The following is a 16,154-nucleotide window of genomic DNA, read 5'->3' as shown; positions in this document are numbered from 1 at the left end:
AGAGAGAGAGAGAGAGAGAGTGAGAGAGAGAGAGAGAGAGAGAGAGTACTCTGATCCCCTTCCTTCTCTCCCCCTGAGCAACAGACCAAATCTACCCTCCCACACCCTCCTCCCTCCTCCCTCCTCCCTCCTCCCTCCACCTCCACCTCCACCTCCCTCCTACCACCTCCCACATCCCTCCTCCCATCCTCCTCTTCCTCCTCCTCCATTACCTCCCTGACTATGGTCAAGGCTACGCTAAAGAAATATACTACAGGAAGCTAAACACACACATACACACAACACACACAACACACATTGATGGACCATGCAAATAGGAATGCATAGTTGATTCAGCTTGGTACCTTTTGATGGTGGACAGTGTGTTTGCAGGGTTCCATGCTACACACTCCAGCTGAGAGGCCATTTGGTACAGGTTATCACTGAGGAAAACACACACAGACAGAAAGATTACAGCTCCACATCATTTACTGTACATACCATTAAAGCTAACAAAAGCTTAATCTTGGTTAACCCAGAACTCAAATCTTGCATAATTTGGTTTACATAGTCTGTCCACGAGACATTAACAAAAGTTATACTGATATAATTTGATTGATTGACTGAAATCAGTTGAACAGAGAAGAGACAGAGGGGGTGCATAATGGCTGGACAATTTGCTTTTGCGGTCAGAAAGCCCTCCCTCCCTCCCTCCCTCCCTCATTCCCTTGTTTTTGGATAAGGAAAATGAAGATACCCCACATATTTCCTTTATGAACACATCCAGTCCACTCCTCAAAGAGCTCATTAAAAACACTGGGCTGTGAAGCCATTAGTCACATTGGCAGATGATTACACTGGCTACAACACACACACACACAGTCATACACACACACACACATTCATACACACACACACACACATTCATACACACACACACACACACACACACACAGACGTGACACACACACACAGGCAGCAAGGGTGAGTGTGCCCGTGCCTAGTACATGGTGGACCAGTGCATGACATCACTCTGTCCTCACAGTATCATTGGGTGTGTGTGGGTGTGTTGGGTTTTGATCTGATGGTTCCCAGCTCTGGGATGGGAGATGGAAGTCCTGGCTATAAAGGGAGAGGGGGAATCTTCTCATCCTGTCTTATCAGATCCTGTTCCTGTCGTTTTGGTTCCTTCTGTTCCCCCTCTCCAAAAGCAAACTGAGGTCAGCGTTTGAAGAATCCTGGCTCAGTTTGCCTGCTAGATGTTTTGGGTTAAATGAAATCCCCCCATGTTACAGAAAAACCAATGGACTGACGTGAGTCCTCGCAGCCTCTCCTTTCCTCTCAACTCGGCCTCTTGTTCCTGTTCTCTAGCCCCTCTTCTCTCCTTTCATCCACCACCTCACCTCTCTCCTCCTCTCTCCTCTCCATCTCCTCTCCCTCTCCTCGCCTTCCATCCACCACCTCACCTCTCTCCTCCTCTCTCCTCCTCCCCCTCTCCTCCTCTCTCCTCCTCCCCCTCTCCTCACCTTCCATCCACCACCTCACCACCTCACCTCTCTCCTCCTCTCTCTCCTCTTCTCTCCTCCTTCCCCTCTCCTCGCCTTCCATCCACCACCTCACCTCTCTCCTCCTCTCTCCTCCTCTCTCCTCCTCCCCCTCTCCTCGCATTCCATCCATCCACCACCTCACCTCTCTCCTCCTCTCTCCTCCTCTCCCTCTCCTCGCCTTCCATCCACCACCTCACCTCTCTCCTCCTCTCTCCTCCTCTCCTCTCCTCTCCCTCTCCTCTCCTTTCATCCACCACCTCACCACCTCACCTCTCTCCTCCTCTCTCCTCCTCTCTCCTCCTCTCCCTCTCCTCTCCTTCCATCCACCACCTCACCACCTCACCTCTCTCCTCCTCTCTCCTCCTCTCTCCTCCTCTCTCCTCCTCTCCCTCTCCTCTCCTTCCATCCACCACCTCACCACCTCACCTCTCTCCACCTCCCTCCTCTTCTCCCTCTCCCTCTCCTCTCCTCCCCTACACTCCCCCATTTCACATGTTGTCTTTCCTCTCACATTCCTTATATTTTACAACTGTATATATATATAGCTGATATAGCTCAGCTCTGTGTACAGTCTCACACGTACACCTCCTTCCTACCCTGGTGATCTCACTTCCCTCCTACCCTGGTGATCTCACTTCCTTCCGTCGGTCTTAGCTTCCTCCTCCCTCTCAAAGACAGACTGACATTTGAGGAGCTCATCAAAGGCCATTGGAAATATATATATTTTTTATCTCTATGGGACTTCCTGGTTTAAATATAAATACAGGACAATAAATACAAGTATCTATCTCTGATCATCACTTGAGTCTGATCCAAAATAACTATGTAGACAAAATGAACCATAGCATCCCAGCAAAGGTAGCACAAACATGTACAGTCCAATGTAATGATATGGGAGTCAGGCATATGGATCTCAAGCTATAAAGACCCAAGGTGATGAGGAGGTACCTGTTATAGTTCCTCAGCAGTAGAGCCTGGCTGGTTGGACAGTTCTCTGGGGGGGGGTGGCAACCAAACATAGTGGGAGGGGCAAGGTACTGCTGGTCACCTGCATAGCATACAGTAAAGAAATCAGACAAACAAACCAATGAATTAGCATAAAGACCTGTTGGACAGTAGTTACAGCGCTATGAAACCACATGCTCAACATAACACCAGATTGGTCTGTCAACAGTTTTACCAGCTGACTATGTGTGCTGCCATATCCCCAGCAGTTATAGAGAAACGCTCTCTCTCACCCCCCAAACACACAGACATACAAACACACACACACACACACACACACACACAAACAGACATACAGTACATGCAAACATACGCACACCCACACAAACACCCATAAAAACACATTTCCTCTAAACCAGGGGTGTCAAACTCATTTTAGCTCAGGGGCCACATGGAGGAAAATCTATTCCCAAGTGGGCCGGACCGGAAAAATCATGGTATATATAACTTAAAAACAACAACTTCAGATTGTTTTCTTTGTTTTAATATGATCAACATACAACATAAAGCTGGAGCCTGAGGACAGTGTGTCCAAAATAGTACAAGCACAACATCACTATTAATCATAAAACACCTCAAGTTATTTGAAAGTTCTGAGGACAAAGAACACACAAACACACAATGCCTCAGTGATTCACAGAAGTATATCACAGATCACAGAACTATATCAGGGTGTCATTTCTCAGGCAGAAATGTAGATAAAAATAATGAAATCCTGTTCCCCAAACAAGTGCAAGAACCACAGAGTCAAGAATAGGTTAAATATACAAATAAAATAAAAACAATTAAAAACAATAGCACATCAGCTGTATGGACAACTTTGTTGCGCCCTTGCAGCTGTTTGTTCAAGTTATTCAGGTGCTCTGTAACATCCACCATAAATGCAAGGTCCGGCATCCATTCTGCGGAATGAAATTCTAACACTGGTTTGCCCTTTTCTTCCATGAACTGTTCAATTTCTTCTCGTAAATCAAAGAAACGCCTCAGCACAGCACCTCGGCTTAACCATCTTACCTCAGTGTGGTATGGCAGGCCATAGATGTGGTCTTTCTCTCTGAGAAGGCTGTCAAACTGACGGTGATTCAGGCTTCTGGATCGGATGAAATTAACAGTTTGGATGACCACCTTCATGACGTTATCCATCTTTAATGACTTGCAACACAAAGCCTCCTGGTGCAAAATACAGTGAAAAGTAAAAAAAATCACGTCCTCCATTTGCAGATTGCACTTTCTCTCTGAACTTTGTCACAACGCCTGCTTTTTTCCCGATCATTGAGGGCGCACCATCTGTAGCCAGGCTGACAGCGCGGGACCAGTCCACTCCGACCCTGTCCAGCGTGCTGATGAGTGCGGTAAAAATATCAGCTGCTGTCGTTGTATCTGTCATCGGCACCAACTCCACGAACTCCTCGGTGACGGTCAATGTGTCATCAACTCCGCGGATGAAAAAATGGCCAGTTGTGCAACATCTGTAATGTCCGTGCTTTCATCAATTGCAACCGAAAACGCAATAAATGACTTTACTTTTTGCTTCAACTGGCTGTCCAAATCCACTGAAAGATCGGAAATCCTGTCTGCAACTGTGTTTCTTGTCAGGCTGATATTTGCAAAAGCCTGCCGCTTTTCAGGGCACACAATCTCCGCTGCCTTCATCATGCATGTTTTTACAAATTCACCCTCACTAAATGGTTTTGAAGCCACTGCGATTTCATTAGCAATGAGGTAGCTAGCTTTCACTGCAGCGTCACTGATGTCTCGGCTGTGAGTAAACACAGACTGCTGTTTCTTCAGACCCGCCAACAGTTCATTCACCTTCTCTCATCTCGCTGTCCTTGAAAGTTGTCATATTTGTTGGCATGAAGACTCACACAGTGGCGACGAAGGTTATATTCTTTCAGCACTGCAACATGCTCTGAACACACCAAACATACAGCTTTCCCATTCAATTCCGTGATTAAATAGGATGACCATTTTTCTTGGAACACTCTGCACTCTGCGTCCACTTTTCTCTTTTTTGACAGAGACATATTGGGGCAATGAGGGTGCCAAAGCACATAATGTTAAAAGTAGAAGCCGTAATAAATATCGCGGGCAAAACAAAGTAGCTCATTGGCTGCACGTGCTTGACCTACTTGCTCTGCCCCGGTATAAACAGTTTGCTTGCTTAACACAATTGCTATTGCGCCATCCAGTGGACGCAATTGGAACAGCAGTTTATTTTATTGAAAAATTGCAGCGCATTTTTATACTTTACCTTTTTTCTTCTTTTTTTTCTTTCTTTTTTTATCATCTTGCGGGCCGGATTATACCCGTTTGCGGGCCTGATCCGGCCCGCGGGCCGTACGTTTGACACCCCTGCTCTAAACAATTATCAAAACACCAGTCCTCCCAGAGGTGGTAAAACAATCAATCTCCTTTTAAAGGATCTACATAGTTCCTTCTCTGGTTCAGTTGTGGATTGGTCCCCTGATGGTGGTCAACATTCCAAAAAAGTCTCTCATAAAGCTGTTTCCTTAAGTTATCATTTCCAGAGCCAGTATATTCATTTGACCAAAATGAACAGAAAACATACGCAGCTTTGAATAAGAGCATTGCGAGAGGTAGTGTTAAAAACAGAGAGAGAGATTGAGGGGAGATAGGGAGAGAGAATGGATGATAGTAATTTATAGCCCTGCAACCTCTGGGTGACTTCCTTACTAACCCTGCAGAGACCTCAGAGTCCTCATTGTTTGTGAGGTTAACTTTCACCTGCTGCACGTTCACAAATACTAAAACACACACACGCTATCATACACACAGGTGGACAGGAAGTGTTAAGGACAGTGATAGTTACCCATGGTAGTCGGAGGGGACAGGGTGTCCTCGTGTTTGAAGGAATGGCTGGAGAACTGAGGGGAGTGGTGAGACGGAGTGTGACCATAGCTGGGAGCCCCGTCCAGACCTACTGTCCCATAACCTACAGAGAAAAGACAGATTATAAAGACAATAGTTTCTCAGTTTCATCATTATGGCAGCATTTTGGAGGAAACTGTGAGTCTCCAGGAGCCGGACGGATATCTGAATCCCCATAGCAGCGGCTCTAAGTCCCTGGCAACATCACAGTAGTAAGTTTATCACACTACTGAATTCTGCCTCACTGGAAGGTATTAATTCACGGTTTCAGTAAAGCTGAAGAGGAAAGTTGGCATCCAGAGAATATGAAGATCAGTAAATCTAAGGACAAAGTGGTATGTGTGTCTGCACTTGCTCATACACACAAACGCATGCACACACACACTCACACACACACGCACACACACACACTCACACACACACTCGCACACACACACACGCACACACACACACACACCCACACACACCCACACACACCCACACACACACTCTCACCCAAACATGACATTAGCAGGACAAGAGTCAAGGGGAGTGTTGGACAGTTCCTGAGGAGACTGACTCATCTACACGTCTCTAAATCACTGGAGCCATTAAAGTCCTGCACTGACCCTCAAACCACTTCATCAAAAACTACTTTCCACAGAATAAACAAACTCTCAGTGTTCAGTGGGTCTGAGACTCACATTACCAATAACACAAGCTAAACGCTATATCAGACTCACATTATCACTCACATGGGCTAAACGCTATATCAGACTCACATGACCAATAACACAAGCTAAACGCTATATCAGACTCACATGACCAATAACACAGGCTAAACGCTATATCAGACTCACATTACCAATAACATTTACATTTTAGTAGACGCTCTTATCCAGAGCGACTTACAGTTAGTGAGTGCATACATGTTTATTTTTTTTATTTTTTCATACTGGAATCGAACCCACAACCCTGGCGTTGCAAATGCCATGCTCTACCAACTGAGCTAAATCCCTGCCGGCCATTCCCTCCCTTACCCTGGACGACGCTGGGCCAATTGTGCGCCGCCCCATGGGTCTCCCGGTCGCGGCCGGCTACGACAGAGCCTGGATTCAAACCAGGATCTCTAGTGGCACAGCTAGCACTGCGATGCAGAGCCTTAGACCACTGCGCCACTCGAGAGACAATAACACAGGCTAAACGCTATATCAGACTCACATGACCAATCACACAGGCTAAACCCTATATGACTAATGGAAGTATGAAACAATACTGAAAATAGACTTTCTTTGTTGACAAATAATAATGTTTATTGCTGTTGTCAAATTTGATAAAGTCTCAATAATAGCACACAGGAAACAAAGAAATTAAATATAAATTCAGATAAATATCTGTTAAACATTCCCCTCTTATCTTCTGGGGTCAGATCTTGGGGGAACAAGACCCAAAATACTATTGGGACTAATAAAGAAACCCGTTAGTCAGCGCTTGTGTCATTTCAACATTTGTTTTTAAATGAAAATAATGAATAATATGGGAAATTCTGAAATTGGAGAGCAATACAGTCCCTAGATATTTTTTTAGGCTTTGTGTAAATCTTGGAAGAAACATCTTGACCCGATATGTCATTATGATTTAGAAAAGCCTGTTTTGGAGCGGAGCATTGCAATTTGGGCTCAGGCCATGTTTCTCCATTGGGCGGAAAAGTGCTCTCAAGGTCTTGATAGTAAAGTAAGGCAAAGTGTTAGTCTGTAAAAAAATGTGTTTGAATTTGATGTGTTTTTGAGGGAAACACCCAAACATTATCACACACAGAACACATAACATCAAATGCTACAACATTCCAGAAATCCTAAGAATCAGGCGTGTGTGTTTTCACGTGTGTATGTGCGCGTGCATGTGTGTGTGTGTGTGTGTGTGTGTGTGTGCGTGCATGAATGAGTGCTGCGTGCATTAGTGCGTGCTGTGCGTACGTGTGTTATCAATTTCCATGGCACAGACAGTGACGGTCCAAGGTAATGTCCTTTTCCCACGCCCTGCATGGCTCCTATACTGCTACCTTTACTAGTCAACATCCTCACACCTCTGAAGAATAAACGCTCCGACTTTAAACAACTTATAAAGGCTTTATATAGCACACATAAAGGCTTCATAAGCACTACATAAACGCTTCACAAATCATCTATAAAATTATCTCATACTCTGTAAATGGTGTATGAACATGCATAGTGCGTTATGTCACATTTGGCAATTCAACCTACAATGGTTTTGTCACCCTTTATACACCTTCTATAGAGTATGACATACGCTTATACATTATTTGTGAAGCATTTACGTAGTGCTTATGAAGCCTTTATGTACTGCTTATGAAGCCTTTATGTATGGTATATAAAGCCTTTATAATGTGTACTTTGTTTAAGGTGGGACCGAATAAACAGTAACATGACTGTAAATAGACACAGTAAGAAACTGTACAACTAGACAAATTATACGGGAAAATGTTGTCTTCCAAACAAATTCATTTAAATCAGTTTAACATTATGATATAAATATTTGTATTTGATCATTTGTCATTATACTGCATTAGCATTTTTGTTTGTAAAAAAAGATGATTACGTTGTTTTGAATGAGGGGAAAACACTAATAATGTAGCTAAACTGGGAAAATGTTGCATCATATTAATTCCTGACATAATGGACTGAATCCTAATTTGAGATTAGTGTGCATGGTAGGCCTATCTTTCAAATGCACATCAATATTGTATTTACTCCATCATCTCAGCTACTGGTTCGGTACATTATGAATTTGAATTGGAGTTGAACATTTAATTATGGAAAAGTGAACATGAAATTGTATTATAAACTGGGTGGTTCGAGCCCTGAATGCTGATTGGCTGAAAGACGTGGTATATCAGAGCGTATACCATGGGTATGACAAAACGTTTATTTTTACTGCTCTAATTACATTGGTAACCAGTTTATAATAGCAATAAGGCACCTCAGGGGTTTGTGATATATGGCCAAAATACCATGGCTAAGGGCTGTGTCCTGGCACTACACGTTGCTCCGTGCCTAGACAACATTTTATATTATAAATAGATTTTGTGGACCAACAACTTTATCATGCTTATTATCATAGATATAATATTTTTGTACCAGCCACCACATCTATGAGGTAGAATATGTGTCTGTCGTTGACAACATTATTTTGTGATAGCTAGGTAAAAACAGATTCAGTTCATTATGTCATGGATTAATATGATGTAACAATGTCCCCGTTTACATTATTTAAAAAAAATTATAATGATTTTTTACAAACACAAATGTAAATTCAGTATGATGAGAAATGATCAAATTAACTTAAATAGCTGATGGTTTGAAATTAGTTGAATAAAAAATAAGACGGTTTAAAAAAATACTGTTGATAATTACAGCACCAAAATAATATTAATTCGTAAGTTATACAAACAGTTGATAAAAGGTTTTGCAATGTTTTTTGCATTATTTAGATTTAGATTTCAAGATTATTTCAACCTAAAATAAAACTGGGGGAAAAATAAAGGGGAAATCTGCAGTTTCTACATCCATTTTGGTTTTTTTAAATTACTGATATGTACCCATTGATTCTTAAATAATATAACTTATTAATACCTAATGAGCTTAGTTCAACTGTCGTACCGCACCAGAACCCAACATATAAGCTTGTTTTGCTACAATGTTTGTAAACAAAGTACATGTAAATAAACACTACAGTATATAGCCTCAAAACATCGTTAAACTATAGTTTTAATACCATGGATGGGCAGTTCTTGCATCCATAGCTCTGTCTATGAATTTGAGAGTGGTTACATTTCTCCAGCCCAATCCCTCAGCTTTTTACCGAAACAGGGGTGGGGAAAACACTTTGTTATTGTTTCAACCGCTAATTGCCCCTTTAACTAGGATATTACTATCAACAATACATGTATAGCAGTATTTAAATGTGGTCTTTTTTTAAATACTGCTTTTTGTATTATTATGTTTCATTATTTTGAAGCACCCCGTTCTTTGAGAATAAAAGTGAAACTAAGCATGTTGAATACAGGCCATATTGTTGCATTAGCTCTGTGAGTCGGGCCAGCGGTGGGAAAGCTGACAGCTCTCTTCCCTGTATAGGGCAGAATGACCCTGTGTAGAACAAAACATCCTGTTCAGACACAACACTATGAACAAGCCCCAAACATCAACACTGGACAATTACACCCAATACAAATAGACACACTCCAACACACACACACAACGACCCAGGAAGTACTGCACGGTCACATGAGAAATACACAGACACATACCATCACTGACATCAGAAAGTGTAGGTGCAACGCTGATGGCCTAACAATCAATCAATCAATCAAATGTATTTATAAAGCCCTTTTTACATCAGCAATTCTCATAAAGTGCTTATAAATAAACCCAGCCTAAAACCCAGAACAGCAAGCAATGCAGATGTAGAGATCTTTGGCCTTGAGCGGTGAGGAGTAGACAGCTTAGTTTGAGCCGAATTCAAGAGGGGTTAGAGAGGATAGAGTGAGCCCAGAGAGGGTCAATAAGGTGGCTATGGAGGAGGAGAGAGGGGAGCAGAGAGCAGCCTTACCCTGGTTCCTGTGGGTCGGTGGGCTGTCCACACAGCCTGGGAGGTAGGCTCCATTAGGAAACACCCTGGACTGGCTTGGAGCTGGCTCCCCGAAGGCCCCAACCCGACAGGGGCCTGTCCCAGTGAACTGGCCAGAGAAGTGCAACGTGAAGGCCCCCAGGCCACAGTGAGGGTCCTCCAGAGGGTCCGTGGAGCCCCAGCCAGGCTCCTGCTTGATGAGGGAGTGATGGGAGGGCAGGGAGCCGTAGGGAGAGCCAGGGTGGAGGTCCAGGTAAGGTGCCCACTGAGGGGCACCCCCAACGGGCAGGCCACAACCCCCGCTGCTCACTGGTAGGGAGGGTACGGAGGGCACCGGGGGTAAGAGGGAGCTCAGGTCTCGCACGTCGGAACCCATGGACCCCATCATCCCATACGGCTCAGTCAGCATCATGGAGGGTGGCAGGAGATGGACCCTGAAAAACACAACCACCTGAGAAGCAGACTGGAACAGACTCCTGAAGCGCAGAGGGGAGGATAGTCCAAAAATAAAACTATATAACAAGCAACACTGGGTGTAAGAGCCTCCTAAGGAACAGTGAAGAAAAAGCTTGAAAAAAATTGACGAGGCGACTTCTCTTCTCTTCGATGTAATTCGATGCGATTTAACCTGAAACCAAATGCACAGTCAAACAGTCCACCAACGAAACATATTTTTCCTTTTGGAACCTCTCTGTTTCAGTCTTTTTCAGCGATCGTTCAAAAGGAGTCGTAGAGTGTTCAGGTTGTCAGTTCAGTGGACAGGCCAGAGATACCTTGTGGATGGTGTGCTGCGTGGGAGTGTGTCTAGTAGTAACAGTGCCTTGTCTCTGAGTGTGATGTCTGCTTTTCCTTACACTGATGACGGCTCTACTGCCTTACTCACAGGCCAGGGGGAGGAGCCAGGACCGAAAGGGAGAATGGATGACTCCTTCACTTTATCCACTATAGACACACCATAGAGATAGATAGAGGACTCTATTGCCCAAAAGCCCATTTTAGCATGGGCAGCGCTATGGAGGACTTTCACCATTTTGAAGATGTCAACTGGGTGGGACTAGCTATGGGTTAAGGAAGGTCTCCAGGAGGGATCAGCCAATGAATTATACTTGTGAGCAAACATTCCGTAACTGCAGGGGGCACAACTTTGACTAGAGAGGGGGTGGCAGGTAGCCTAGCGGTTAAGAGCGTTGAGCCAGTGACCGAAAGGTCACTGGTTCGAATCCCCGAGCTGACTAGGTGAAAAATATGCCGATGTGCCCTTGAGCAAGGCACTTGACCCTAATTGCTCCTGTATGTCGCTCTGGGTAAGAGCATCTGCTAAATGACAAAAAAATTTAAATGTTTGTACCTGTTCAAACAACATGCTCCAGGTGGCAGTGTGCACCCTTTCAGTTTGTTTGCCAACTCATAGAAGTAGTAGAAGAAGAAAATGGACTACTTCAAAATGGAGATGGCCTCAATGGCCCTGCCTATCATAATGGGACAGATACAATGATGCCATGTCTTTCTAAGTCTATGAGGCAAACACACACTCACTAAGCTGCTTGTGTGTTTGCCTTTTTCATCACTTTTGATCAAAAGTTCTAAACATGGATTGTTCTAAACATGGATTGTTCTAAACATGGATTACCTTCATTTCCTTTTATTATGATATTTTTCCCACACAGAAAAGTCTCCCTAGGTCCGCAACATATGAGCTTATTGGACATTTTACAATTACACAATTAACCTTTTTAGCAGGCTATTTAAATATGTTAAGTAGTTTAAATTCTGTTTTGTTGGCTACAAATAACTCAAATACAGCAATTCAATTAAAGCTTCTGTTTGATCTGCTATATTGTCCACTTATTTTGCACAACTTTGTCATTCTTTTATATATAAAGATATATTACCAGTGTTCCGTTGGAGCACAGCACGCACCATTTTTTTTTGCAAAAGCTTCGTGTCAAACATGATGACAGCTTTGGGAGAGCATGAGAGCTTTGCGAGGGCCCAGCTGCTCATCCGTGCGGGAGTGTTTCATCCACATTCCTCAAGAGACGTACTCGCTGCCAATAAGCACAAAATACAAAAAGATCAGCTCACAGTCAACATAAAAATCTACAAATAATACTTGTGTCGGTAGATAAATGCCACTATCATCGAAAAGTTGATCAAATTATTACAAAATATAGCGTCTAAATAAAAGCCAAAATATAATTCTATTATTAGACTTTTTATGTAATTACAAATGGTTCCACGTTAAAATTATGATAGGCCTAAAAACATTTCCCGGTAATTATTTTAATTACTTATTAAATAACACAATTATTACGAATCTATTGTTATATAGGCCTACTTACTTACTGTGTAATGGGTAAAATTCACAATCCCCTTAAATAAATTTTTAAGAAATATGTAGGCCTAGTCTACAATGAAAATAAATCGTTCATATTCACTTCTTGAACGAAACGAAATTCAAACGAATTATTCACTGGATGAATTGGATAATTTGAATTGGATGGAACTTTATTAAAATATATATTGACGCTTATGAGAGCATCTTCGCTGCTGCTGCCGTTTATTATTATACTGGTTGGCTTGGCAAGGAACGTTTATCTTTGACTAGAGAGGTGATGACCCAGGTTTGGATGGACTGGGACAAAGAGGAATGGAGTGACAGGATTCTGGAATTCTGGAAAACACCATAGCTTCTGAAGATTCATGAAGATTCAAAGGTTTCCCCCCACAGCAAATTCTCCAGTGTTAAATCAACGCTGAGAGTGTCAAATGTAACACTGGTCCAGTGTCTCTACTAGTCAATTTTTTCAGGTCAACCCCTTTCCAGTGAATTGTGGAGTTACCACCCATGATTGTTAGTGACAGAGACATGGTTGTTTTCAGTCCTGTGGCCGTCACCAAGTGAGATCCTAAGTGAATATGTAATCATTAAAATGAAATGATTTAACACAATACAACACATAATCCATAAGGCCTTATTTTGAGGGCCTAGTTTTACCCTAATACAGTGACCTGAAACTCATGGTTTACAGGCAACATCAGACCTGCAAGTCACATTATGCTGGCTAGCAAAGTGATGTGTAATTCGTATTGGAATCCAACCAGAGTGGCTATATGCAACATTTTGCATTTTTAGTCACCCGCAACCTGGATTCAGAATGACTGCCGGGTGGGAAGACTAAGATATGAGACTACCTAAAGCATCTAAACTGGAATAACCATTTCCATTACGGGTGTGATGAGTCCAAGTAACAGTTAGGATTAGTTTAGAATGTTTTTATTTATATTTGAGTAGCATAAGATGAATTAATCAATCAATGCAAAAACATAGATATTGAAACAAACAATTATAAAAACCAACCTACAATAGAGCATGCTGGGAAATATGATAGTAATAGGCGTGGTTTTGGTTTAACACTGGTTATTAAGACCAACACTGAGATTATTTTACACCAATGAGCTTTAATTTAAGACTTAGAGTTAAAGATGCACTATGCAGAAATATCTCCTCCATTTCCTGGTTGCTAAAATTGCTAAATTTGCCTAATTTCAGTTTATATGACAAAACAAGCAAGTATAATTTAGAGAATCATTGTACCATCTAAAACCGCTGTGAAATATATTTTCCATAACCAAAAATATTGTATTTTCAGCTGTTTGAAGCTGGTGTACAAAACCGAATGTAAAAGACACAAAAACTAAACTTAAAAAATGGAAAGCATAGAAATGGCGCACATAGAACAGATATACTGCATCTTAGACTTGCTTTCAATGAGAACGACAGATCTATTACTCACATTTCTATGTGACTTTTGTCAGGTCGCCCAAAAAGTTTCATGTTGCAGTTTTAATTTAACACCTGAATTACCACTAGAAATGTTACACAGAAAATTCAACACTAGGTAACACTGGCCAATTTGCTATGCCTCCTTTTGCTCACTGATAATATACCAACACACACGTGGAAAGAATTGATTTTAAACAAAAAAGTAGTTTAGGTCATTTAAGGGTATCAAGGGCGCAGGTCCCGTATAGCTCAGTTGGTAGAGCATGGCGTTTACAATGCCAGGGTTGTGGGTTCGTTTCCCACGGGGGGCCAGTATGAAATATGTATGCACTCACTAACTGTAAGTCGCTCTGGATAAGAGCGTCTGCTAAAATTGTAAATGTGGTGTTTTAGAAAATACATGTAAAAAACAAACAACAACAGGTATTTACATTCACTTCCTGACTGAATTAAAAACTTAATTGACACCAAGCCTCACTAATACCCTGCATCTAATACACATCAAAAGTTCCCTCATAATTTAAAGTGGCAATCTGCAGTTCAAACAACAACAAAGCGAATTGGGTAGAGAAATGTAACCACTCTCACATTCATAGATGTGGCTATGGATGCAATGACTGACCATCCATGATATCAAAATGATAGTTTTAACCATGTTGTGAAGCTTTATAGTATTTGTTTACAATTACTTTAAAAACAATGGAGTAAAACATGCTTATGTTTTGGGTTCTGATGGGGTTAAACAGTTGAACTAAGCTCATCAGGCATTTATAAGTTACTTGTATATTCTTCAAGAATCAATAGGTATATATTATTAATTTAAAATAGATGTAGCAATCGCAGATCGCCACTTCAAGATGCATGACCCTAAACATGAGGCTCTTAATGATGATAATGTATTGAAAGAATGTCAAAGTAATCCAGCGGTTGCCACATTCCTGATGAAGGGAGTTGATGAGAAGCTCCACACCCTGTTTCTCCTATCATGACTGTGGCTTGCTGTCCACTGAAAAGCCACTTAATAGGTTATATCTGACTTTGCTCTGCATTGGTCTGGGTTGTGGGCTAGGCCCCAGCAGGATTAGGGCCTGCCTCAGGGAACTGCTACCCAGGAATTGAGTGAGGTTAGTGGGCCGCTTCTCGTCACCACCTCCCCTCCTACCACCACCTCCACCATGTGGAATTTCAGTCCGGTACCCTAGAGAAAGTCACTGACCTCTGATTCAACTTTTTAAACCTGGGGGAAGGAGGGAGGGGGAGAAAGGGAGAGGGGGAGAAAGGGAGAGGGGGGATAGTCTGTCATGAAAGGATAGCCCAGTGTGTCAGAGTGTGCTCTGTTTTATCATTATCCAGGGGATTAAAGCTACCGGAGAAAGTCCTACCTTTGGCATTAGACTGAGAAATACATACTGCAGACTCTCACAACCCTGTAGAAGTGAAGAAATCAACACGACGATACAGACAGCATACAACAACAGACAGGACAGATTCTTATATTAACACACTTCCTGTTGCTTGACTCAACAGACATGGAGTGCTGATTAAGCATTATTGCTGTTATTCTGTTTTCAGACAGTGTGACTAAACGGATGTCTCACTATGGCCTGGATGAAGAATGATCCTTTCAACGTTTTCCCTTTTCACAACGTTTGCGGAGTAAGTGTCACAGTTCCTATATGTGTTAGGTATTGTGGCAAAGGGACAGGTGGACTGGACACATAGAGGCTGATTCACTAACTGAGTTAGAGGACATATTTACTAAGAGTTTGCACCATGACCTGCAGTTGTGTAGTAATTGGTCATTAATAAATCCATATTTACGATAAATCCAGCACCATTTGAATCTATTCACGTCGTTGAAATGATAAGGTTGTGGTGATGAAGAGAACAGAGTGCTCTCTGACTCACTCCATTTCTGGGACAACATTTTTTGCGAAGGCAGATATCTCTCCCAAAGTAGCGCACAGGCATTCTGAAGATGTCCAAGCAGCCATTTTGAAAAATAACAGTAAAATAAAAAGAATGCCTCCCAATACAATTCTAATGTATTTCTTCCCACCCACGGCAAACAACAAATGATCTGGGATTAAAACATGACTAGTCAATAGGTCTTCAGACCTCCCCCAAAAATATATTTCAGAGGAAAAAAGAAAACTATAAATTACTGACCCAAGACATATTACTCTAGCTATGCATTACCCAGTGGAGTAGTTAAGAGGGGTTCGATCAAAAGTGGCGAGGCCAGGAGAAACAGCCCGCCTTCAGAATCTAGGACTGATAGCAGCCCCCCCAAATACCCTCTCAGTCCCCTGATC

General features: G+C 42.3%; 1 protein-coding gene across 1 annotated transcript; it reads right to left on the bottom strand.

The window, feature by feature from the left end:
• Positions 1-250: 250 nt before the first annotated feature.
• Positions 251-10,857, bottom strand: LOC311111414 (Wilms tumor protein homolog; the record flags this gene model as incomplete). Its single annotated transcript, XM_084154126.1, has 5 exons — positions 10,035-10,857; positions 5,365-5,487; positions 2,475-2,574; positions 297-422; positions 251-260 (listed from the first exon to the last, which is right to left on the bottom strand). The coding sequence occupies exons 1-5, from the start codon at positions 10,462-10,464 to the stop codon at positions 251-253; spliced, it is 789 nt and encodes a 262-aa protein (XP_084010252.1). The 5' UTR covers positions 10,465-10,857.
• Positions 10,858-16,154: the final 5,297 nt, after the last annotated feature.

Source organism: Coregonus lavaretus (assembly GCF_964263955.1).
Source record: "Coregonus lavaretus genome assembly, chromosome: 37".
NCBI lineage: Eukaryota > Metazoa > Chordata > Actinopteri > Salmoniformes > Salmonidae > Coregonus > Coregonus lavaretus.
The sequence above is the reverse complement of the archived record's forward strand: the minus strand, read 5'-3'. Positions and strand labels throughout refer to the sequence as shown.